Source organism: Taurulus bubalis (genome assembly GCF_910589615.1).
Source record: "Taurulus bubalis genome assembly, chromosome: 14".
Classification (NCBI taxonomy): domain Eukaryota; kingdom Metazoa; phylum Chordata; class Actinopteri; order Perciformes; family Cottidae; genus Taurulus; species Taurulus bubalis.
The window spans coordinates 9,324,509-9,349,796 of NC_136602.1; the positions used below are offsets into that span (position 1 = coordinate 9,324,509).

Below are 25,288 nucleotides of genomic sequence, written 5' to 3' on the forward strand. Positions count from 1 at the left end.
CGCCAAATTAAATGTAATTGTATATTATCTACACAGAATCATGCACTGGCATATAAAAGTACACAATTAAATATAATTTATTCATTACATATACACCATGTAATCTTTTATTTTAAGTTGTAATATAAACCCTACACTCTGCTTATTAGGGTACATAGTCTTTTATTATAAAGCCAACAGCTGTGTTTAATTTATCTCCTCTGCTTTTAACTCTTTAGACCTGAACCTGTAATCAGAGTCAAAAAGCAGCACAAACACAAACACAAACACTCGCTAGCTGATATAATTACGGGCCACTGTTGACTCTGGTTAGCTAATGTCTAATAATGTGGAAACAAACACTTTCTTGCGTTACAATGTGAATGTCTCAGTAAATAAAAAGCAATCCCACTCTGCTTATTATTATAAAAACATTTCTTTAAGCAAGAGTGAAGCCTACAGTGATACACATATTATGAACCCTGAAAGGCACATCATTTAATGTAACGTATACTGCTGTGGACTTTATTTAAAGTACACAATGGTATGATATGTATCCCAGAGCCCACTTAAAATAGATGATAATGATGCCTTTTTTCAGTTGTCATTATTTACAGTGTGTAACAGTGAGAATGCACACACAGCGAGGTGCAAACCGACTTGAGTGAGCTTCAAGTCCATCAAACTTAAAACACACTTTGCACATACTGTCATGTTTTATTCACTACAACTCAGGGTGCTGTCTGACGGTTGTATACACTCTATTCATCAATTGTGTGATCACCATAGATATTAAGTATACAAAACAGCCCTAACATCATCTCCATTTAACAAATGCTGTGCCTAATTTTTCACCAACACATCATATTCAAATCACTTGCATGTCTTTATATTTCTGAATATCTTGAACAAGTCAATCTGAGGGGAATTTGCCAATACCATTCTTTAACAAAATTTCCAGAATCCAAATTTAATCCAGAATGTTCTACCTCATCCTTTAACCCTCTTGGGCAATATGAAATTCCAAAAAGCTGCCCTCTTAAGGAGCATTGTCTCTAAATCCTCCTGTGAATTTGAGGGAGATGCCTCAATTCATCTGCAATGTAATGCAACTCGTCGATCTCACATCTGTACAGGATCACTGTGCTCAGCATATGCAGCGTAACACTCCCGTTTACCTGTTATGTTGGTAGTACCCCTCCCAAACAGCAGAGGGCAGAATAAACTCACCCGAGCCATGAAGTCCACAGCAGCTCCTCTGTTTAGCAGAAGCGTGGCCACATTAATGTTTCCATAGTGAGCCGCGATGTGGAGGGGGGTGAAACCACTCTGAGGATTGGAAGAAAGGCGAACAACACACACACGTGCAAACAGACAAGCAAACATTACATTACAAACTATGAAACCACCACACATGTGCAGTACAGACCTGGAGCTTTACAGCAGCCTACACGGGTCTACAGTTGACATACAGACAAGGACAAACGCTACTATACACTGTTCCACTGACACCTGACTTTCTCCACAGAGGCAGAGAAAGTCTTTTTTTTTTTTTAAATCAAACATGGGGCCAATGGTATGCTGACAAGGAGAGGGGTTTTAGATTCAGCATACCATATGGGCTTCTATGTGCTTTCATGATCACACTGGGCAAAGTAAAGTGAAACTATATAGGCTTATAACTCCAGTTTGACGGATGTTGTTTAATAATTAATCTCTGCAATCTAGATCATCTCATCCTGATACTTTTAGGGTGTAAGTAATGTGTCCTGCAAATGAACCTAATGTCCATTCGTTACCATCTTAAATGAAGGTAATTTCCTGGTAAACCCCCTGGCTTAGTAAGCAGCAGCAGCTGTAAAAACAACAGAAGGACACTGGAAACAATCTGTCCAATAAGAAGATGAATCTCACAAGCTATTAAGCTATTTAATCATTGGCATCCCACTTTCAAATAACCAATAATCCAGAGGAGAGCAGGTGTATCCACTCGGCTGATATCTAGTGTCTCCGAAACCCCAACTAATAACTCTATGACTTTGAATAATCTCAGAATTTATTCATACACTCAAAAAAAAAATCTGTAAATTAACCAAAAATTCAAATGAAGCATGATAATCCATCTTTTTATAGTGAGTCAATGACTTTCTTTCATCTTCCATCAGAGTACTATGTAAATATTTTCACCACGATGCAGGAGCCTCAGATCACAAAGCCATTTTCTGAATGAATCACATCAGATAAGTGTCCAGTCTGCCAAAGTCAGACACAATGCCAACCAAAACAGGCTCACACAAAAGGTGGCCACCTGACTTTGGTGTGACGAAGGGGGCCTTGTTCCCATAGAAGCAGTGTTGAGGTAGCTTGTCGCTTTGGTCCCATGCAAAATGCTTTAGATGCAAGGGTTGGGGATTAGGTTTGACGATCTAAAATCAATAGAGCGTAGTAAACTAATTAGATTAGCTGTCTGTTGCTAGAAGGCTGGGTTCCTTTACAGCTTAATGGGGATTTGGGTTGCCATGCAGGTTATGTACAAACCGCTGCTTTTTAATGAATGATAACCACTTTTCATGCTACCACTGGTTATCATGTTAATCGGTTTCATGGAAGGACTGTTTCAGGACACATTAGGACAACATTTTGTCAACAATCACTATGAATTTGGGAAGAATAACAGCCGCAGCTTTGGACACCATGAAACCATTAGAATCAGCTCGATACCCAAGCCTCCAGCCTCAGGATTGACTAAACCAGTATTAGCGAAACATGCACTTTTACTCTGGCTTTCTCAATGGCTAAAGGTATCCATTACATGAATGACGAGATGGAGAGGAAGATGAGACTGAGGGAGGTGACAAGGGGCTGCAGAAACACAACTGCATCAAGTCAGGGGCACTGAAGTGTTTGTTTGTTTGGTTCTTCAGAGTTTTTATGAGCTGCGATGGAGAGACTACATAATGTACAGAGTAGAGGTGTACCTCTGTTGTTCTATTCACCATCATCTACAGAGTCAGCCAAGAGAGGAGAGAATGGGCAGTTAGCGAGCAAAAAACAGAAAAGGGCCTCCACTGACATGAAGTGGAGGAGCAGAGAGAGGGGAGAAGGAGATCAGTACAAAACAATTTATGGCAAAAAAGTTAGGATTTTAAATTTGAGAAAGACATTGTCAAACCAGAATTTTTTTCCAGAATGATCATAAAGTATATTCACAAATTCCTGTGTCTGTCAGCTGAACTTTCTTATCTACAGTGAGTGTTATTCTGATCAATAATGTGATTTAATAAACAAAAACAAAAAAAACGTACTTCTGCATCTCTCCCCTTTTTGCCAAAGGATGAAAAAGAGAAAAAAGGCAGCAAGAAAAGAACTGACTTCGTAAATCAAAGACGTCAATAATCAAAGAAACCATTAAACAATCAAATAATAATAATATCAGACATAAAAAAAAAAGAAACAACCAACTGAAGATCCACCACGTGGCTGCATCAGCGCCGTCACTCACCTTGGACTCAACATCTGCGTTGTGGTCATTCTGCAGGAGCAGGGCCGCGGCCTTGGTGTCATCCTTGCGGGCAGCGATGTGCAGGGCAGGTAGGCGTACCTTGCCCTTTGTATCGTTCTCCAGCAGCAAGGAGACCACCTGGTCATGGCCCTGCTGGAGGGCCACCGCCAGAGGAGTGAAGCCATCCTGCGTGTGGGGAGAGAGAGGAGTCACTTGGGCTGGAGGGGCGTCGTAATGCATGGAAGGTGACGCGGCGGATATGAGATGGTTGGTGTGACTGGATGGATTATCATTTTGTGGCAGGCAGTGAGGACAGCAAAGCAAGACCCGTGAGTCCTATCGGAATTTAAAAGGTTATTAATGGTCCAATGAATTCCAGCGTATTTCCTGTTGTTTTATAAGATTGTTTATATAATGTACAAATGGTACTTTAGTCTGAGAACTATTTGGAACTTGATTTTCGTCACTAAAAACCCCCACTAAAATAACTCAATTGATGGGAAACATCAAGTCTAACTGCAAACATTTTGTTTTGTGTGAGTTTTATTCAGAAACAATCCAGAGAATACTTTATGATTGTATTTGGAGGTTACATTTTCCATCTTTATGTTGCCACAATCCAATATCTTCTCACTGAGGAAAAATAATCATCTGGAAACTTAAGATAGAAAGTTTAACCTTTAGTCTGATCTGCCTGGACAGGATATAAATCGTAACATAATAACCCATGTGTCAAACAGATGTAGAGATTAATGTACACTTTCAGTGTATTCTCAAGCCTCCTCGCCATATAGGACACTAATGCAAGTTACATAATGAGATAAAGGGTTGAATAAAGGCTCACATCTATCTCTTACACACATTACTCTCATAATGCATAATTCAGCTGGAGGCTCCCTGCTACAGCACTGTGTTGCTGCATACCTCAATGTCTGTGTGTGTGTGTGTCGAGTAAGTATTTGTGTATGTGCATATGGGCCTACACTTATATATCATGTTTATGTGTGCAGGTTAGTGAGTTTGCACATGTGCAAACATATTCTATGTGTATCCATGTCCTGAAGGGCATCCTGTGTTCAACCATGTAGCCCGTAGATGCAAGCTAGTGGACTGTGCTAGTGTGCTTGGGTATTCCATCAGCCCCATCAGCTATTTGTCTCTGCATGTGCTTGTGCCTGTGTGTGTGTGTGTGTGTGTGTGTGTGTGTGTGTGTGTGTGTGTGTGTGTGTGTGTGTGTGTGTGTGTGTGTGTGCGTGTGTACGTGTGGGGACTGGTAAGTATGTGTGTGTACAGGTTCCACAGGCTGAGCAACGTAAATCAGAGCAGTAACAGCAGCAGCAGCCGTGGAGGAGAGGCAGCGAGCGAAGCGGACCTCATCTGTGACCCACTCAAGGTCACTCTGCCTCCACCACCATACACTACCAATCAATGATGCTCTCCCTAGTCCCTCATGAGGAGATGCGGAGGGAGGGAGGAGGAGTAGGGGAAGAGGAGAAGGGGCAGGCAGAGGAGGATGGCGGAAAGACAGTGAGGTAGTCAGAGTAGGAATGTGAGACAGAAAGGACACAGAGACAAAGGAAAGTAGAAAGAGACACAGGCAGATGCAGAGTGAGTGGGGTCGGGATTATCAAAGGAGGAAAGGGAGGAAAGAGAGGAGAGGAGATGAAGGTGGTTAGTACAACAGATGTAAGGACCATACATGACCGAGGCAGAGAAAATTCATGGAGACATACTTTAACGGTATAGAGAGGTGCACACAGGACTTGCAAACACACACACACACTAACAAACAAACACACACACACACACACACGTGCGTACAGTACCTCAGTAGCCATACTCTGGCTGGCGCTGTGCTCCAAAAGGAACCGTACCACCTCCAGGTGATTCTCTTGGGAGGCCATGTACAGAGGAGTGAAGCCATTCTGCACACAACATAGACCAACACACACGCACATTTACATACAGGCTTAAATCTTTGCTGCCACTCAAAGAGATAGACGTTTCCTTGTTTTGGTCTCTTATGGTTGATCTTTTCCTTGTTTCATTACACTGAATGCAATGTAAAATATACCAATATGCCTTAGATGATGACACTTGTACGACCAAATTCTATAAAGGTATTTCAAAATCTAGAGAGTGACACATACCCAGCCACAAAACAAAATGTTCAGGTAAAGTCTAAAAGACTTTTGTGTGGCTTGTACGTCTCTAGTGGCTGTTTCAGGGTTTGCTTCGAGCAGAGAGAAAGAAGGTGCGTGTAATCTTTCTTCTCACCTTGATCTGATAGTTTAATTTAAAATGCAAGGGCATCAGTTTCCCGGAGAGGCCTAGTTGGCATGATGCCAGATTGTGTCAACGAGGCTGTTTCCACTGAGTGATTCCCCTCTGCGTCAGTGATTTCACGACACAATATCACACAAACAAATGTGTGAACTATAATTACATTTAAGTTGCTCCAGGTCCTACATGTAGACCAACCTCACTGTCATTTTGACATTGTTGTGTGTGTGTGTGTGTGTGTGTGTGTGTGTGTGTGTGTGTGTGTGTTGTTGAGTACATCCCACCTGTGATTGTGAGTTGACGTTGGCTCCATTTGTGACTAGCTCTTTGACGACTTCCGTTTGGCCAGCCAGCGAGGCTATGTGCAGAGCAGTGTTTCCTTTCTGGATGACATGGAACAGGCAAAGGAATGTGTGTTAAGCTCTGCCCCACCTGTCCAATCATATTGCTTGTGTGTGTGTGTGTGTGTGTGTGTGTGTGTGTGTGTGTGTGTGTGTGTGTGTGTGTGTGTGTGTGTGTTTGTTTGTCACTATAGTCTGTACATATCCATGTCAGTCTCCATGTGCACCAGTGAATCCCCCCACGCCCACCACACTTTTGTACTGCTGACATTCCAGCTCTGGCATCCCCCTGCCTGCCCTGCCAACAATGTGTCACTTCGGATGCTCCGTGTACCACATAAACAAACTCCCCTTGAGCCCCGACCATAAATAAAACTACAGGAGGCGTTTTATGAACCGGTACGGGTCCTTCTGAAGGCAGATTCGACCTCTAGCCTTTCTTTCGGGCGCGTGATAACGGGCTCTGGTATTCGACAAGTGCTGTTACACAATAGTGATCATCTGTCACATGTACTGAATACTGGAGCAAGGAAATCAGATAGCAGGGCAAATTAATAAAGAGACAAAGAGGCTGGTTGGTATAGAATGTAGCTGAAGACAATCACGTGTGTGCTCTACTGAGTCTAAAGACCTTTCTGTAATATGAAGCAGAAAAAGCAATTATTCTATTAGTTTATGATATGAATTATACATTGACATTTGGTTACATTATTGTGTATGACAATATCTCACTGATTATGTTTTATTAGAGATGTTTGATATAGATTTGTTCCCACAGCAGCTTTACTGGAGTGTATATTCTTTGGAAAATGGTAACTTTATGTCTTTTTAAGACTTTTATGGCAACTAATTATACAATGTAAATGCCTCCTCTGCATGTTGGACACAATGCCATCATCTTAAGTGTAAAACAATGCAATCTAATGCAATAACTATGCAATATAGAGAATACTACCTTTGAGAAGCCTACATGATTCAGCTTTTGTTGAGAACGGTATTGATTGAACTTCCAACGCCCTCTTCCCAAAATCTGCCCTTGAAATTCAAAATCTGCTCACAGTATTAAAAGCATGATTTAAGTTTGTATGTCTCTGTTCTTCAGTGAAAGAGGACTCCACTGATTTAGAAGTGTCTTTTGTATTGAACGCATTTTTTCTTTCCTACATTACCCACAATGCAACTCAATCACAGACAGTTTGGTCAGTATTCCGGTGTGTTGTAGTAGTAGCGGCTAATGTTTCCTCCTTTTCAAACTTGTAGTATTCAGCCCCAAATGATGTTGCCTTATTCAGTGACAAATATTTATACGATTTTCAGTCTAGTGAAACACACAAACTCAGCCCCAGAAATTGTAAATAAAGTGAAATCAGCATCTCCCTGACAGTCTCAACATCGTTAGCTTCTTAAGAATAGCATTTTTTAGCTGCCAAGGGGCTAATGAACCGAGGACACGGCCTCTTGTTTAACTCTCCCACAACAAGAGCAGCACAACACAATAGGGGCGGATATACAATTAACTTTAGCATTAAACACCCAGACAGCCTAAATGCTAAAACACTTTGTGTTACTAAGTCTAGGTACCCTAGATAGCACTGCCTCCCTAATTGTCTCCATCAGCCGTATAAAAGAGACACTGATAGGCGTTAGGGTGCAGGCGCTGGATTCCCAAGATCTCAAACTAATCCCTCAGCATCCTCAGGGTCACAACAGAGAGAGGCTTTAATTGGGGAGATTTTCTCCTTGATCTTGAATATTTCATTGTGTCCTCTGTTTATGTCAGCACGAGGCATGTGGCCTGTGGCAGAGAGGCTGAACCAGACGGCTAAACGGGAGTGAAAGCCTTCTGGGCTCAGATCTGAATAATGTGTTCAGTGGCTCTCTATCTTTACTCCTTTTGGCACTGGAGTAAAGATGCTTCAAAGGAAGGGACCCTCTACTGATGAATAATACTATTACAGTACATAAAATACAACACTTCTGCTGCTTTTGACTACCTTGTTCTTTATTACATATATTTAATACATTAAATTATACTGAACTCCCAATGTTTCATTTTGACATAAGTCTTATTTTTACTTTTTCTTGCAGCATTCCCCACTGGGATCATTAAATATTGATCCAAAATGTAACTTTAAACGAAGGCTGTACACTTGTGCTGCAATACATTGTCGACCTACGACATGGAAAAGTGCAGGTGTGATTCCAAAGGGCACTGCACACACTAAATTACCTTTTTTTATAATTTTTTACTTTGTGTGGTGTTATATGGAGCGTGTGTGTTGGGAAACGTGCGCCGCAACAACGTTGGAATTGTCATTTCCATTCAGTTGATTTGTGCTTTTTTGCGTGCATGCAGTACTAGTTTAATCATCTTGTCTCTTACGACAGGGTTCCCGTGGATCCTTGAAGTGTCTTAAATTAGATTTTCAGAAACATTTCTCAACAGGATTCTCTAGTTTTTAATTTAAAGATGATATTTTATACATTTCTTCTCTTTGTTAATGGTGTTGTGGTAATTGATGTAGGCTCTCTGCAGATGCTTGTTAAGCTCAAAGACTTCAAAACATCGTTTTGCTGCAGGCGTCCATGTTTTCTCGAACAGATGCACTGGGATGCTTTTAGTTTGTAAGTGGGTAATACCTACCCAGAAATATTGACTTCCGACTTACAATGGACTGCACTATCACAGTAGTAGTAGCACTGTAGCAAAGTGCAGCCATGTTTTGGTCTGGATCCAAATATAGCTCTCCGTAACATCAGCTGACATAGGGGATGGGGTGGGCCTTACCTTTGTGGCTGAATCCACATCTGCTTCCAGCTTCAGCAGCTCAGCGACAACCTCCACATGCCCCTCCTTCGAGGCTAGATGGAGAGCGTTCAGACCATTCTGAGAAGGAAACACATTTAGTGCAGTCTGTGTAGCTCTTGCACAAAGACATACTCATGGGATAATGTTAAGTTGCAATATGATATGATGAAATGATACAGTATTTCACCTAGAGGGTGATACTGCTTGTTCAGTTGAGCCTTTGAACCTTCAATTTGAAATTATGCCGATGCAGCAGTATGGTGATAGCATGTGTATGTGTGTGGAAAAGAATAATTTAAAATTGTTCTCAACCCCAAGGAGGACAGACACTCGCAAGAACTTTTAGGTTTCTTAAAAAGGGTCTATAAAACATACCTGATTGCAAATGTTAATCTCAACCCCAGACTTGAGGTAGTCGAGGACCTTTTCTAGGTTTCCGGCCCGGGCAGCTCGCAGGTAACTGGCATTGCTGTCAGACTGGAGAGGAGAAAGCAAAAGCAAAGAGAGAGTATAAGGATGAGAGTACGTAAAGTCAGACTTTAACCACACGCTTATCTGCGTCAAACTGTTACCTATTAGGCATACGAGAGAACAAAAGCACATACAAATGTCAAAAATGTAATATACCAGGTAGAACTCTGTCATAATTTCTCAGGTATCCACAAAACATCTCAAGAGGGGAAAAACAGAGCCAATATCCATACACACTTCAGATTCATTGTCACATTAAAGCCAAAGTCCACTGGTGTCTCAAATTAAGGCATCAAAAAAAGTAAATCCATGAAAAAGCGATCCGAGCGACCGCACATCATCCCAACAATTCACGTCATCCAGCATCATCCATCAGAGCCCACCGAGCTGTTATTTCAGCTTTGTTAAATCCAAATGTCTCCGATTCCCAAAGGTAGGAAGTTTAGCGCCCGGGTGGTTCCTCCAGCTGCCTCAGAGACCTCCTCTACTCAACTGAGAGCTCTCTCTGAATCCACCAGCAAAGTAGTTGTATGTGTATGTCGCTGTGCTACCGGGAGCAGAGCCTTCTCTATTATGCTTGACTGTCCTTTATTTCACTACAGAAATAGAGCTTTGCACACCAACAAAAAATGATGAGGCAAGCATATTTTTGCCCCTATAACAAATGGTGTGTGTGTGTGTGAGAAGAGAAAGGGAGGGAGGGAGGATAAGAGTAGACAAGGAGATGGAGAAAGCTAAAAAGAGAGAAGACGAAGAAGAGAGAGGTTGCGTTTCTCTTCTGTATTCATGTTAGCTCTGAGGACATTTGGTTTGACACTAAGTGACACACAGCAAACTCTGCACATTTTGTCTTCCTTCTTCATAGCAGCCTTGCAAAGAGCATTTTGTAAAACTCAGCACTCGAGCTGCTGAGAGAACGAGGGAGAGAAGCTGTGACACGCTGCTTCATAATAGAGGCTCAAAAAACAAAGTCCCCTGAATTATCAAAAGCCCCAGACCTGCTAAATTTAGCCTTGCGTCCGGTGACACTTAGGATAAACTCAGCCGGGACAAGCGGTACAAGCGGTTATCCAACATTGTACTCTCTCCCTCCGCCGTGCTTTTCCAGAAATAACTCTGGCAAACATAGAAGGATCTGACCCAAAGCCAAAGTGTGAGTGAACAAGACATCCAGCATCAGATTGTTCCACTGATAAGCCGTATAAAACTGCGAGAGGAAAATATGTGTGTCTGTGTGTGCTCATGCACAAACTAAACAATGGCAGATGAAGCAGCGTTAAGTGGAAGTCATTTCCTGTTTACAAGAAACCATTAAGCTAAAGCTCATATCAGCCCACATCTAGAAATGTCTTCTTGCTTTTTCCAACCACCGAGAGAACAGTTTGACAGCACTGAACCACTTATGATCTTTCTGTTCTTTCGTTCTGTTCTTCTGGCCTGAACCATCATGATCACTAGATTGTATTTCTGTTATTCTGGATGTCAACCACAAGAAAAGACCAACGTTTCCACAGCGAACAACATCAAACCAACCTGCAACTCATCATCTAAATATGATTAAACTCAACATCGTAATTCAGAAGATACAAAGACCCCTATACTCTACTACAAGTCAGTTATGGACTCCAAGAATCTGCGTCCTTCATGGTGACCTTGTTTGGCTCCTCTCCATTCTAAACCCAGCCAGCAGACCACCTCAACACTTTCACTAAAGTAAACTCCTTCACTTATTCCATGATAAATCTAGGTGATGTTCACATCTTTATGATATTGACATTAATCACAGTGACTATTGGGTACCAGTGTTGCACTGCAGGAATGAAAATAACATCTTTGTGATGTGAAAACATGCTAGAAAGATGGGAATATAAAGTCGGATCAAAGTGGTCATTTCCTGAAAAGAAACTTCATCCACTCTCTTTCAACGTTTACATTTGACAACTTCTTCTTTTTCTTCTCCTCCTTCTTGCCGTTCCTAGTGTTTAAACAAATATTTTCTGTTTGAATACTGTATGTATGTAATGTATGTAGATGTTGGTTTTTTAAAGAACATCTTCTTAAAATCCAAATATTTTTCCACAAGTTCAAACATATGATTGCTATATTTAATCTCACATGTATTTCCATGGTACTTATAAGATGTAGAAGACCCAGCAGAACTACTGTATTCTTTCTTTTTTGTGTGCATTTTATAATGTCATGTTTATCTGTATCTTGCCTGTACACACCCCAACAGTGGTTCCTGTTTCTTATATAACTGCAGTGAGTTTGATGCTGTATACAGAACGCCTGTGGGACCTACAACTCTCCGGCTTTGTTGCACGACAACTACTCCGTGATTTACCCAATACAAAGGTGTGTCACTCAAACATGTCATGTAATACTGAAGTCTTGTACTCTTCTTTCAATCGTTCAATGCATATATTTTAAAGAAGGCCATAAACTGAGACCAGACTAGAAACAAACACTCTCACTTTAGAAATACATCTGTAAAAGTATGGAAATCTAAAAGCATTTTTTTATTGCACATGCTTTTTCATAGGTTAGTCTTTCAAATAACACAGTTCTCTCTCCTTCTCCTTCTGCCCAAGCTTAAGTGCCAACAGATTAAGTAGTCTTCATCCATAAGTCACTATTCATTGCTCTCGTCAGTTTATCCCTTAATGCCTGCAGTGAAAACCAGCGACCAACATGTCCAACCCTCCATGCATATCCCAGCTTGGTCCAAAATGAGGGATCTTGAAGTCTTTGTGAGTGAAGCATTACGCAGGACAGGGCAAGAGATTAGTAAAAGAAATATCATTAAGCCTCCACAGATCAGAGGTTCAAAGAAAATGGGGCCATTAAAGACTAGGTTAAGCCTGAAGGAAAGCATTAATCTAATGTTAGATAGAAGGAAGAGGATATGAGAGAGAGGAATCTGACACACAAGTGAGTGGAAAAGCCGAGAATTTTGCATTCCCAATTACAGTCTTACATCGTCAAAAATGCAGCTAATTTCCATGTGAGTCGCTGTAAAAATGACAATTAACCATCTCAGTTCTAATTAAAAATGCCCTCTGGTCACTGACTGGTGTCTGCACATTCTCCTTAACAGGGAGAGGAAACACTACATTGCAATGACGCCTTAGTATTGACAGTTGAAGGGTCGTAATACGTTGGTTTGATCAGATTACTACACATCTATTCATTCAGACTTTTCGATCAAAATCCTTAAAGCTGAAAAACCCATTAATGCTCAATCTGCAAAGCCTGTAATACAGCCCAACCTATATATGTGAGGCAGAGACCAACATCCGTAACTGAAAGTGTGAAAATATCCCCTAAAGGATCCCTACATTTTCTTTAAAGAATTGTTACGATGATGTTTACTATTTGGAACATTTGGGGATGAAAAGACAAGTGAACTTGACACTGTTCATAAGGACCTCTGGACAGAAATATCTTGTTACTTATTGTCCGACATAGTACTCTGATACTGATACATCTGCGATAGTAATGGCCAATATATTGGCCTGACCAATTTAATGATGAAACCATTTTTCGTTATTAACGGCCCGAGCACTGCAAGCCATCTTCCACCGTTCCACAATTTTTTTTTTATTAAAAATAATATACCATTAAGATCTTAACCACTTCTGTTATATCAATGGTGGCCAATTAATGAGAAATCTTTCTATCTAGCTTGGGGAAATCTTCAAGTTGTATCACAGTTTAATACCACATACTAATATTCAGCAGGTTTTGTGTACACAGTGTTTTATAATGGAAAAGTGACAAACTAAGAATACTCACGAAAGATAGAGTGCATATAAAACAACAACACACTTGATTATTGAGTGATGTTGATGAACACTACTGTATTGTCCCACAATGACTGACTTTGACAAAATAAATGGAGGAGCTACTGTAGCTACAAATTATTAGAAAAATATCAAATAGCAAATATTACAAATAAAATGCATTCATTTGTTCTCTCTTTTTTGAAGGTTAATTGGCCATAGCATTCCAAAGTCACAGTTTGATGTACAACGTTGTATTAGAAGTAGTTTATAGTATGGAATTAGAACACAGTATCTGTCATGATCTCCAATAGAAGACGGGCTACTTTTGGGTGGTTCACATTGTTCCATCTTTCTAGGCATAGAGTTTTTGGAGCTGCAGAGCGTTTCTATTTATTTCTGCTGAATCTGTACTATGTACTCCCTCTCCTCGTGACATCAACACAGTGATCGTCAAGATGAATGGAGGATATTTAGATGTATAAAGACTGATGTCCCCGGGCCGCCAGACTGCAATGATGTCAGTCTGGCACTCGAGCGTGTAACACAACAGAAACCTGTGCAGCATTTCACACTGAACACAAGTCGAAGAAGGAATGCATCAACACGTTTGAGTCTGCACACAAGAACAGTGTCGACGAAAAACACATGCAAGAAAAACATACACACAAACACCGACAACACGGGGAACGTTGATGTCATTGCTGCAGGCTGTGGGTGAACTGAGCGAGCTTACAGGAGGAGAGTCAGACGAGCAGCGGCTGCATTATTTCACCATATCCCCTTCTCTCCTGACAACACAAAACACACAAATCGCACAAAGCCAGGGGCATCCAGTGGCAGGCTACAACACCCAGCAGTGCCAAGGGACATCACCCCACCAACTATTTCTCTGATCTCTAAACTGTCCCCTTTTCTGCCTAGCACCTCATCCGGATTCCTCTCAAGGCAAAATATAGTAACGCCATTGATTCATTAATTAGTAAGGCTTTAAAGAGGTGTGGATGCAAAACAGGCTAGTGGCAACACAATTCATGCTAATCTATAACCCGAGATTTTAGAGCCTCTGATTCAAAAGATACACAATGTTCTATCTACAGAGCATAAACAGCTGCCTCACACCTCTTATGGCTGTAAATATCACATGCTGTTACTCTAAAACATCTCTCTATTGGAGTAATGCTGCTAATGGAAAGCACCACAAAGAGGAAACACGTGGGTTAATGTGTCATAACCGCTAATGGCCACTAGGAGGAATGACTGTGAGAAACAGAGAGTGAGTGAATGACTGAAGCTGAGGTCAATCCTGAAAATACCACAAACAAACCTTACATCCAACACCACCTGCTTTTATTCCATCGTCAAAAAATATATTTGGGAAATACATTGTTTTGCTGTCTTGCAGAGAGTTACATGAGAAGCTTGATACCAGTGTTTGTACGTTGAATATGAAGCTGGACCCAGGAGACTGTTGGCATATTTTAGCATGCAGACTGTACACAAGGGCAAACAGCTTGCTTTTCTCTGTCTACAAGTAATATATAATATAAAAAATGCTCACGAATCAACACATTCAAACTCATCTTGTTTGTTAAATGTCTGAGAAAGCACATAAACGCATTCTCCAAAATGTCAAACTATTCCTGAAAAAAAAAAAAGTATCCAACTAATTTACACAGACCTCTATATACCACATGAAATTCGACAATTCACTTTCAAGACTCCCTCAGGTTGGATGAGAAACACCTCCTGCATGTAAATACGCTACAGACAAACATATTACACTTGACATCTGACAGCAGCAGATTGCTTTTCCATGTCCATACACACCCAACCAGTCAGAATGAATGACACAGGACATTCTAGTGGTTTGCTGCACCACTGAACTCACAACATCAACCTCTGAGACATCAGTAACCTCTATCACATTGTGTTCAAAACAATACCAAATCACAATCACTAAGCTATCAAAATAAAAAATATATATAACACTTCAATCCAAATGTTTGCATTACTCACTTGTGTTAGGAAGACAACACCTTCTTCAACAGCCATGTTCACTTTCTCTCCCACCTTTCTGTTTCTCCTCTTTATGAAGAGGAGTGAAACCTGAGCTAAGAGTGGCAAAGCAGCCAACCAGTCATCTATTCAGTCAGTCAGTTAGCGCTGTCCTTATCTTCACCTCATGGGCGTCCATCCCACTCAGAGCAAAGAGCAAGGTGCCATTGGCTCAGGTAAAGAAAATCAAAGCGCACCAACAAACGTGAGCGCTGGAGGTAGAGGACACAGCAGCTCCTTCCGCTGACTGATCGATGCCCTGCACATGATGAAGAGGGGTGGTGGGAGGAAAGAAGTGAGTAGAGGTGGAGGGGGCTAAGAGCGTGCCGGGTGGAGAGCAAAGGAGGAGAGGGGGTCTATCTAAGTCCTCAGTGGTGACTAAACAAAGCGCTGAGTGTCTCGCTGCCTTTCACGCTGCAGAAAGGACACACCACAAATCCCATCTGCTGCCTCCCTGTCCTCCCTATCTGTATCCTTTTTTTTTTGTTGGTTAAATATGTCAACAAGGGTAAATCCCTGCAGCCTCGCAGAAGCTGGCCCCTGCCCTACAAAGCACCTCTGAGAGGGGAGGGTGCAGGAGGAGCACCCTGACTTACCATAGTAGCTGAGGCTTCTCCCTCCCTCTCCGCCTCCTTCCTTTTCTTCCTCACCTTCATCTACTCTGAAGGGGGTGTCAGTGTGATCTTGCTACCCAAGGTTGGGGAGGCGAGCAGGGAGAGAGGCCAAACTGAAAATAGCAGCTGAAACAAATACTTTAGCGAAAATGACTCGGCTGTGATATGTCAACACGCAATCCCCCCCACTCTTCTCTCTTGTTATCCCACCCACTCTCCCTCTTTCCCTCCCACTCATTTTCTCTGGTTCACTCTCCCTTCCTCCCTCCTTCTCTACCAACGGCTCTTTATTGTCATCCTGCTTATCAGCTTTCCCCCCACTAACAAAGACCAGCGTGACTGAGCGTGTGTGTGTATGTGTGTGTGTCCAGGCTGGGCTAGCTCTACCTGGTTGCATGACATCCACCACAGGGATCTCAGTGGTCATATGTGTGTCTGCTAAAGCGGGTTTACAAATTCAATAACAGCAGAGAACAACAACAATAACACCAGACACTATTTTGGGATGAGTGGGCCGGTGGAGGGCGCCCCCGAATAGTCAATGGGGACACTTTAACAGAGGATTAGGGGCTTTTCCTCTGGCATTAGGGACACCCTCTGTCCTCTCACCCCTCAGCAGACACATCCCACTGCAGTCAGCTGAGTGAGAGCCGGGGATAAAAAAGATCACCCCCACTGATTTCTCCTCACAAATCCTGCTCCAGCACAGGAAGATAGCAGCCAAGTAGATTCACCGCTCTCCTGGAAAATGTACATAAAGAGCGTGAATCTGATTGCTATCTGTGATCTAAGACAGTTTGGGCAGCTAAGTGAAAGATGCAGCATAACCGTGTCCATGTTATATGTTTGATCTTGGGTTATTACACCTGTGGGAGTGGTAAGTGATCCGATTATCTTATCTTGGAAAACCACCCACAGCTGTATCGCTAACCTTTTTTCCCTTAGGGAAGCCAAACTGTTTAGATCAACCCCTATCACTAGACTGAATGTTGATAAGAGCATTGGGGATCAGGACTCCCCACGGAGGTCACACGATAAATATGAGAGGTCATGAGATGATAAATCTGGTAGCAAAGACTCAAAAAACATATTCTGCTTCACAAAATTGTGTTTTTTAAGGACTTTTCCATAATTGTTTAGCCCCAAACGTTCTCAGACATTGTTAAAATGTAATCATCTGAATAGGACAAATCGCTCATAGCATAAAGGAATAGTTCAACATTAAGGAAATCTATTTAGTCCCTTTCTTGTTGAGAGTTAGACGAGAAGATAATTGACCGACATCCATGCAAAAACAGAACTATAGACTCGAGGTTGTCAGGTAGTGGTGGAATTTTTTGCAATCATTGTACTTTATAATCCGGCACATATCAGCCATCTGGTTGCGAGCTTTATTGATGCTGGTAGGGGATTTCGTTATTTCCCCCTGTTTCCAGTCTTTATATAAGCTTAGCTAACCGGTTGCTGGCTGATGTCTCTCTATATATTTACACATGACATCTATTGCTTCTGTCCATCCGGGGAGAGGGATCCTCCTCTGTTGCTCTCCCGAAGGTTTCTTCCCTTTTTTCCCTGTGAAGGTTTTTTTCTATCTTTTTGGGGGGAGTTTTTCCTGATCTGATGTGAGGTCCCAGGACAGGGATGTTGTATGTGTACAGATTGTAAAGCCCTCTGAGGTGAATTTAGAATTTGTGAGTTTGGGCTTTACAAAATAAACTGAATTGAATTGTATTTACCATACAGACGTGAAAGGGATATCAACCTTTTGAACTCAATGCAAAAAAAAAAAAAAAAGAGTCAGGGAATAAACTAAAACACTTAAGAAAAGATCATGATCGTGTTTAAAAAAAACAAACACTGATTGCTGGTCTGTGACAGGATGCGAACGTTGGTTCCTGAATTATTCGATAACAACATAATTCCTACTCGGATAAAGAGATGCTTTTGTTGTCAGAGGAAAATCTGCTCTCATCGGATGTGTGAACCAATGATGTGATTCCAGCACATGGAACATCCCTGGGACACCCCGCTATGTGGACACTCTTCCCTTCTGCCTGGTGTTTTGATAATAAATGATCATATCACACCCGTAAGCGGCATTTATAATGCTGTTGTTCTAGCAACGCTGCCTGTAACATCACACACACACGCACACACACACACACACACACACACACAAACGTACAGGACACACATGCAGCCGTCCCTCCCTCTGCCACTGCGTTTACACTCTGTCACTATTCCGGAGGAATGGCACCACTGCATTGTGGGTATTTTCCAGTGCTATCAACTTTCAGGCGAGAGATAAAGAGCGTCAGAGGCAGTCAGGAGGAGGGAGCGACAGAGAGTGGTGTACGTGAGCGCTGAGCGAGGGAGTGACAGATGCTCTGGACCAGAAGAGGCGAGTTGGACATGTGATTGGTGGATCACACGCTCACACCGCAGTGAGCAGCCTTCCTTGGAAAAAAGACAGGGTTACCATGGTGACCGGGGGAGGGTTACAACAGAAGAGAAAGGGAGTCAATAATACTTATGGAAAATTATCTCTTTTGAGACAGTTATGCTCACACAAACACACGGCCCCCCCAATTGAATATTTTAGTTATTATTAGCAAGAAGTAAACAATATAAGACTCAGAAGAGGTTCAATGTGAATAAAATATTTCACATATATTTTAAGTAATACTTTGCTCCAGAACTGTTTTATGCTCATGGCATCCAACCCTAAAAATATGTTTATGTATTCAAAGGGAATAGAAATGGCTCTGGGCAAATCCAGTTTCAAGTCTCCCGGCTGACTTCCCTTTCCTGGTTTCACAAACACGCTCTGCAAGCTCTGCCATCTCAGAGGAACCGTCGAATATCACACCATACTCAATCTGGGGAGTATCCTCAATATTTGTCGATAGACAGCAGATATTTACTGCTCCTGCTGCATGGAGCTCACTCAAGGGCACAGCTCCCCTCTGTCACCTGGGACATGAAACCGTCGGGGGAGGGAGGCGGGGAGAAAGATAGGGAGGGAGCTGAGAGGAAGGGTAAAGGAAAGAAAGAGGAGGGAGCAATCTTGAAAAGAAAACTAGGTGAACCATTCAACTAGAGCAGAGAATTAATCCTCACGCAGCACTAATATATGTTCAGATTTATTATCAAGTGTATTACTTTATTAGAAAAAGCATCTATGTAAAATATCTATTGATTACATTATTGGGACCCCCTTGGAAATGAGATTCAACATTTCAAATCTTATTTTTTGTGCTTGCTGTTAAAATGTAATTATTTCCCACCGTATCACCATACTTTATGTACTGCATTTCCACTACTGCTGCACACGTGAAGCCGCATGTCTCTCTACTGTTGAGGACGATGATGCTGACCCTGACGTGGGGAGAACTTGAATGTCGTATTGGATTCCATCCAACTGACTCGTCAGCTGTTCAGGTGAAATCTACACACTAGAGCACCGCGCTTGATCAATAGCTGTCCCGCCAAAAAAGTTGGTTGAGAGGAGAGAAAGTCAGAAAGAGAAGAGAGTGTGAGTAAAGCAATAGGAAGGTTATCCGTATGAGAGATGTCGAAGAGTGTGAGACAGAAAAAGAAGAGAGGAAGACACATATATGGCGACAGAGACATGAGTTAGAAAACAGAAGGACAGGGCTCATGGCCAAACTGAGACGAAAGAAGAGTAAACAACATACCAACGTTTAGTTAAATCAAACAAAGTCAGAGACATCAAACTCCTCCTCTTCCTCCTCCTCCTCCTCCTCCTCCTCATCATCATCATCATCATCTACCCTCTCCTCCTCTCCCCTCTGCTCCTCCTCCTCCTCATCATCATCTCCGCTCTCCGCCTCCTCTCCCCTCTGCTCCTCCTCATCATCATCTCCCCTCTCCTCCTCCTCTCCCCTCTGCTCCTCCTCCTCCTCCTCCTCCTCATCATCATCTCCGCTCTCCGCCTCCTCTCCCCTCTGCTCCTCCTCCTCCTCATCATCATCTCCGCTCTCCGCCTCCTCTCCCCTCTGCTCCTCCTCCTCATCATCTCCCCTCTCCTCCTCCTCTCCCCTCTGATCCTCTTCCTCTTCCTCCTCATCTCCCCTCTGCTCCTCCTCCTCCTCCTCTAGCCTCCGTTTGACCTGCAGCAGACTGTGTTCAACAGTCAAACACTGGACTCTGGTGGACATGCTGGACTCCTGCATGACAATTGTTTGAAACATCGTAGGTCTCGCTGTGAGATTCTCTTCAAGTGTCCACGGCTGGTGTCGGGAAAACAAACTAAAAATAGACCTTCAAGATGTTTTGTTGCACTCAAATGCAATAAACCGCAACGGGACATGTAGTTGGCTCACATTACATATTAGGCTGATTTTTACAATGATTGAGTCTTTAATATATCTAGCTGTGCATGCAAACACTTACATCTGAGTAAAGTGTAGATCTTTAAGTTATACTTTTGTGTTAAAAATGTATAAAAGGCTGGTTTAATGCCTGCTTCTTTATCCTTCTTTTATTTGCAGTTAATGCTTGTCTGCATGTTTTGTCTTTTATTGCCCTTTGTACAAAAGTGAGTAAGCTGCTCTACTTGGAAGATCCTGTATAAATAAAGGTTGAATGACTGAATTAAAGAAGATGCATTTCCCATTATATGATACAGAAAAGATAAATCATACAAACATATATATTGTGCTAACGTGCGTTGCTGCAAAGAAAGAAAAAGAAAACACAGGAGAAACAAGCTGTGAACACAAAATTAATATCTTATCACTGAAGGTTGACATAAAGTTGACATACGAACTTTGGAAACATTTTCCTATTTACCGAAAATACACTATCATTCATGTGGTGTAGTAGTTCTGTTCAGCTGATGAATGTAAATCCAGTAATTCTCTCTCCTTTTTGTGAAATATCTGTCTCTTTAGCTGTCTGCAGTTTGAATGAATGAATGAACGTATGTTCACAAACACTAAGACTAGGAGTTATTAACACAATATAAATGTGTCGTATACCAAACACACCTCCAGCTCCTACACCTAGCCTTTCATTTAAATAATCCATAGTGCATATTGCTGAGAAGCGAAGCCTTCCCGAGGTAATGACTAAAGAGAAGTCCATAAACCATCTTAAAACACATTTTGTGTCAAAAAAAGGCAGTTCTCAACAGAGACATTCTCTTATGAGTGTCTTTCCACTCTTTGTGATTCAGTAATGGAACATAAAAATGCAAATGACCAGCCAGTAGATGGACGGAAATGACTATTTCCAATAATAAGAGTCAATCTTGTGTGAACAGCGGGTAGTATGCACGAACTGTGGGAGCTGAAATTAAGATGAGTTGTAGGCTGTACAATTGTGTGTGTGTGTGTGTGTGTGTGTGTGTGTGTGTGTGTGTGTGTGTGTGTGTGTGTGTGTGTGTGTGTGTGTGTGTGTGTGTGTGTGTGTGTGGCTTTGTATGGAAGAGAGAGAGAGAGGAGCATGTGACGCATTAATTTCAGAGTGTGGGAAAATGGGACAAAAAGAGTGGTCAGTCAATTGAAAAGTCATCATGAAAACGGGTTGCAGTGCAAACGTTGATATCACCAGGTTTGCTCATCACAATCTTCACTAACTACAGTTCTCTCCTCTTCCGCTTTGATGGATGTGTGTTAGTGTGTTAGTCTCAATGACTCAACATTGCAGCCACATGCTCCCCTGGTTACACAGCATGCATGGATTGATGCTGTAATGGAGATACAATATAAAAGGGCGGGTACAGAAACGCAAACTTTACACTTATGCACACACACACACACACACACACACACACGCACACCCAAACCCACACATACACACACATCCACAGGCCACAAAGAGAACATGGATCAATTACATTCTTCAGTTTCTCTGAGTGTCGTATAAACTTGAGCAGCCTGAACGGATATGACACGATTAATCTAATCACAAGATTGACTTTTTCCTCCGACTCAGTTTGTTAGGGGGCTGAGCCCGTTTGAGCTGCAGGGTATCTGTTACCAGGACGTTAGATCCACAATAAGAAGCAGTAAGAGGAGACACAGCTTGCTCCCAGAAAGTACTGTATTTCTTGAAAATGGCTCTCTATGTCTCTTTCAAAAACAGGTGCATGATTAAACCACTTCATCAACTGCTGGCATCAATTCCTCCCCTCAACTTGGTCAAATTATTTCTGGTGGAAAAGACATGAAAGCGATGAAGGCACGGATGTGAAAAAGCTTTCAGAATCCTTAAGCTCCCTTTTTCCTTCCATCTTCCTCTCTCTCCCTCTCATTCAAATCTTTACCAATTCCCCTGTCTCTTCTCCCTTCCATCCATATTTCCACTGTCCCTCCATCCATTCTGCAGGCATTTATTCTTGGTCAGTGGGTCTCATTTCCTTCCCTTTGTCTTCCTCATACACAGCCTTCAATGTTCAATATCTCTAAATAATGTATATTCCAGTTGACACGTTCTCCCTCCCAACTCTTCAAATATACCGACACTTGGTCAGTAGCCCTGAGCTTCAAACTATGGCGCTCTGGGTAGGTTACCCTCTAGTGTCAGTTTTGGAAGTGTGAGTGTCAGTTTTCGAATAGTGTCTTTAAACTTCTGAGATAGGTTTACTTGCTTTTTAGCTTAGGTTTATGCCACACAACTATTTGGTTAGGCGAAGGAAAAGATCGTGGGTTGAGTTACTTAAACTGCATTGCAACTTTTATTCTATTTTTGGATTTTTTACCGTTTTTTTATGTTTTAATGAATGTTTAAATCTTGTTTTCTTCTGCATTATGTTTTGATGCTTTTCATGGTTTTATGTGAAGCACTTTAAATTGCCTTGTTGTTGACATGTGCTATACAAATAAACTTGCCTTGCCTTGCCTTATGTGGGTTTGCATGTGTCCAGACTGCGTCAGACTGTGCTATATACTATGTAACATTCTAAACCACCTGACATCAATGAAGTTTCTTTACCTTATTTTTAGCCTCGGACACGTCCTATCTGTTCCACTGGGTCAGCACCACAGCCGGGCTACAGTAAGTGAAAACACTTTGGAAAGGGTGAGAGACTGAATATCCATCTGGCTCCTCAATTGAACAGGACATGGTTAAATTGAAGTCAAGATGACTTTCAGACTAAAATGAAATTTGAAGGAGTCTTGTTATATCTTGCCAGTCTGTCTGTTCGTTTCCCTTCCCAATGTCCTGATTGTTGGCAACTTATGTCAGACACACTGCACTGTATCTAGAGTAGGTGTGTGAGTGTTTGGGACCGTGTGTGTGTGTGTGTGTGTGTGTGTGTGTGTGTGTGTGTGTGTGTGGTGATCATGTTCTTCTGTCCCCTATAGCAGATAGAGACCCTCTACTCCAGTCTTTATGAGAAGGAAAAAAACAAGTCTAAAAGCTTCTTGTCCACATTATCACCTACTGTATCAGAGTGTGTGTGAGAGAGTGTGTGTGCGAGAGAGAGAGAGAGAGAGAGAGAGAGAGAGAGAGAGAGAGAGAGAGAGAGAGAGAGAGAGAGAGACCATGAATACATCTGTATGGAGAGACTTTTGCAAAACTCATCATGCCTTTAAATTGAGATAACCAGACAAAGCAATTGCAGAAATGCCCCTGATATATTACGGAAGTAAAGTCCTGCAGTTTGGAAGTTAAACACATTCCTCCCCGACCGTCAAAAACTATGTTGTAATCTTTCAACTACAAATTTCCCACAGCGCCAAAATCAAAAGCAGGCTCTCATTGTCAGATGAAGTCTGCCGGAGAAACAAAACAAAATCTGCTGTAAATGTCACATTCTGTAGCTTTCACCATAACATTTTGATAGCTCGTAAAGCTATCTATAAAACAAAAAGAGGTCTGTTAATTTGGCCTGTCGAGCGGGGCTGAATGAAGCTGAGAGTGCTGTAACTGTTTTCGCCTGATCTTTGGCAGGCAGCGAGCTCCAGACGAGAGCAGACCACGAGCCATCTGTCCCCCCTGAACCCCCTCTGTCTGCACACACACACACACACACACACACACACACACACACACACACACACACACACACACACACACACACACACACACACACACACACACACACAGAGGCAGGCCGACATAAATGTGCACAAAAGGACCTAAACTAAACAAAATTAGGGGACAATATTCTAATCCACCATGATGACACTTTGACACGAGGCCAGACAAAACAAATGCTCCACCCTGACACAGAGAGAGGAGGAGAGGAACGTGAAAGGGCAGGAAGAAGGAGTGTGTGGAGTGGCAAAGGGGATTTACATTCACCAATACAACTGCTGATCTTTCATTTATACTAAATCTGTGTACCTTCGTCCACAAACACAGAGGTTATTACACATTACAACCTCCCATACGGCAGTAATGGCCTTTCAGATCCTGCCGTTTCTGCTCCGCAAACAGCAGGCTATTAGATGCTGAAACAGCCAGCTGCCCCTCAGGCAACACAAAGTAATAGGTTGTTGAATGGGGAGGCCCAAATCTGTGGTAGCAGCACTCCCCAAACGTGCCAACAAGACAGGCAATTGTGGGTGTTGAGAGTAAAGAAATTCACCTTCATTCTGTCGCGATGAAATGCGGTCAATATTCCAAAACACACAGCACTACGACTGCAAAATCCTATTCAGCCATTCAGTCAGCTGTTGGAAGGCAGCAACAACTCACATAAATGATGGCATGAGCAAACCATCAGCAACATAAATCCACGAGGTCACAAGAGTTCAAGGGGTCAACCGTGTTAAGCTTGGCCTGGAGAAGGATTTCAATATATTTAATGGGACAGAGCAGTGGAATGGGCATTCAGTCTGTCTTCTTGGAGAGACTCATTTAGATTAATAACACCAGCAGATGTCAGTGCAACAATCCTGGTCCCGACACTAGAGCGTAAACCAGGGGCCCGTCTGGAATGATTTGCCGGACACGATCATGCAAGCCACATCTTTGTCCTCTTTTACACCTCCTTTTAAAACGCACCATTTAAAATGTACCTCAATAATTCCTTGGAGCGTGTGTGTAATACACACTGTTTACTCTATTAGCATTTTATTGGAATATGTATGTTGCTGTTGTAAAGCACAACATTTATTAGTACCATTATTAAACAGAAAATCATATCATGTGACTTTCTATAAGAGAACAAGATAGGTAAACAAAAAAGCTTTTTCTATAGCTGTTTCTCTTTTTAACGCAGGCTATGCTTACAGTATGAGGAGTGTCTCTCTACCAATTGTGCTGTGTTTAGCACAGGACACGGGACACGGAAATCAATAGAGGGAGGGGTACAGGATGATCCACCTCTTCTCCTCTCCGGGTTAATTTTTGGTGGCCTTTCTATCTGCTAAACACTCCAATATTAAATTGGATCCACTGGTATACAGTAAAACAGTCACCTAAACTTGGGGTGAAGGATGCGAGTGAGCTCACTTACATCACACACTTGG

General features: G+C 42.1%; 1 protein-coding gene across 1 annotated transcript in view; it reads right to left on the reverse strand.

The window, feature by feature from the left end:
* LOC306746755 (ankyrin-3-like) overlaps positions 1–25,288 on the reverse strand; it is a gene marked incomplete at its 5' end in the record, with an annotated part of 94,850 nt that overhangs the window by 52,987 nt on the left and 16,575 nt on the right. Inside the window, 7 exons of the mRNA XM_079229716.1 lie at positions 1,210–1,308; positions 2,958–2,981; positions 3,482–3,667; positions 5,308–5,406; positions 6,049–6,147; positions 8,894–8,992; positions 9,290–9,391. Coding sequence (XP_079085842.1) covers positions 1,210–1,308; positions 2,958–2,981; positions 3,482–3,667; positions 5,308–5,406; positions 6,049–6,147; positions 8,894–8,992; positions 9,290–9,391 — 708 coding nt within the window. The remainder of the gene's footprint in view (positions 1–1,209; positions 1,309–2,957; positions 2,982–3,481; positions 3,668–5,307; positions 5,407–6,048; positions 6,148–8,893; positions 8,993–9,289; positions 9,392–25,288) is intronic.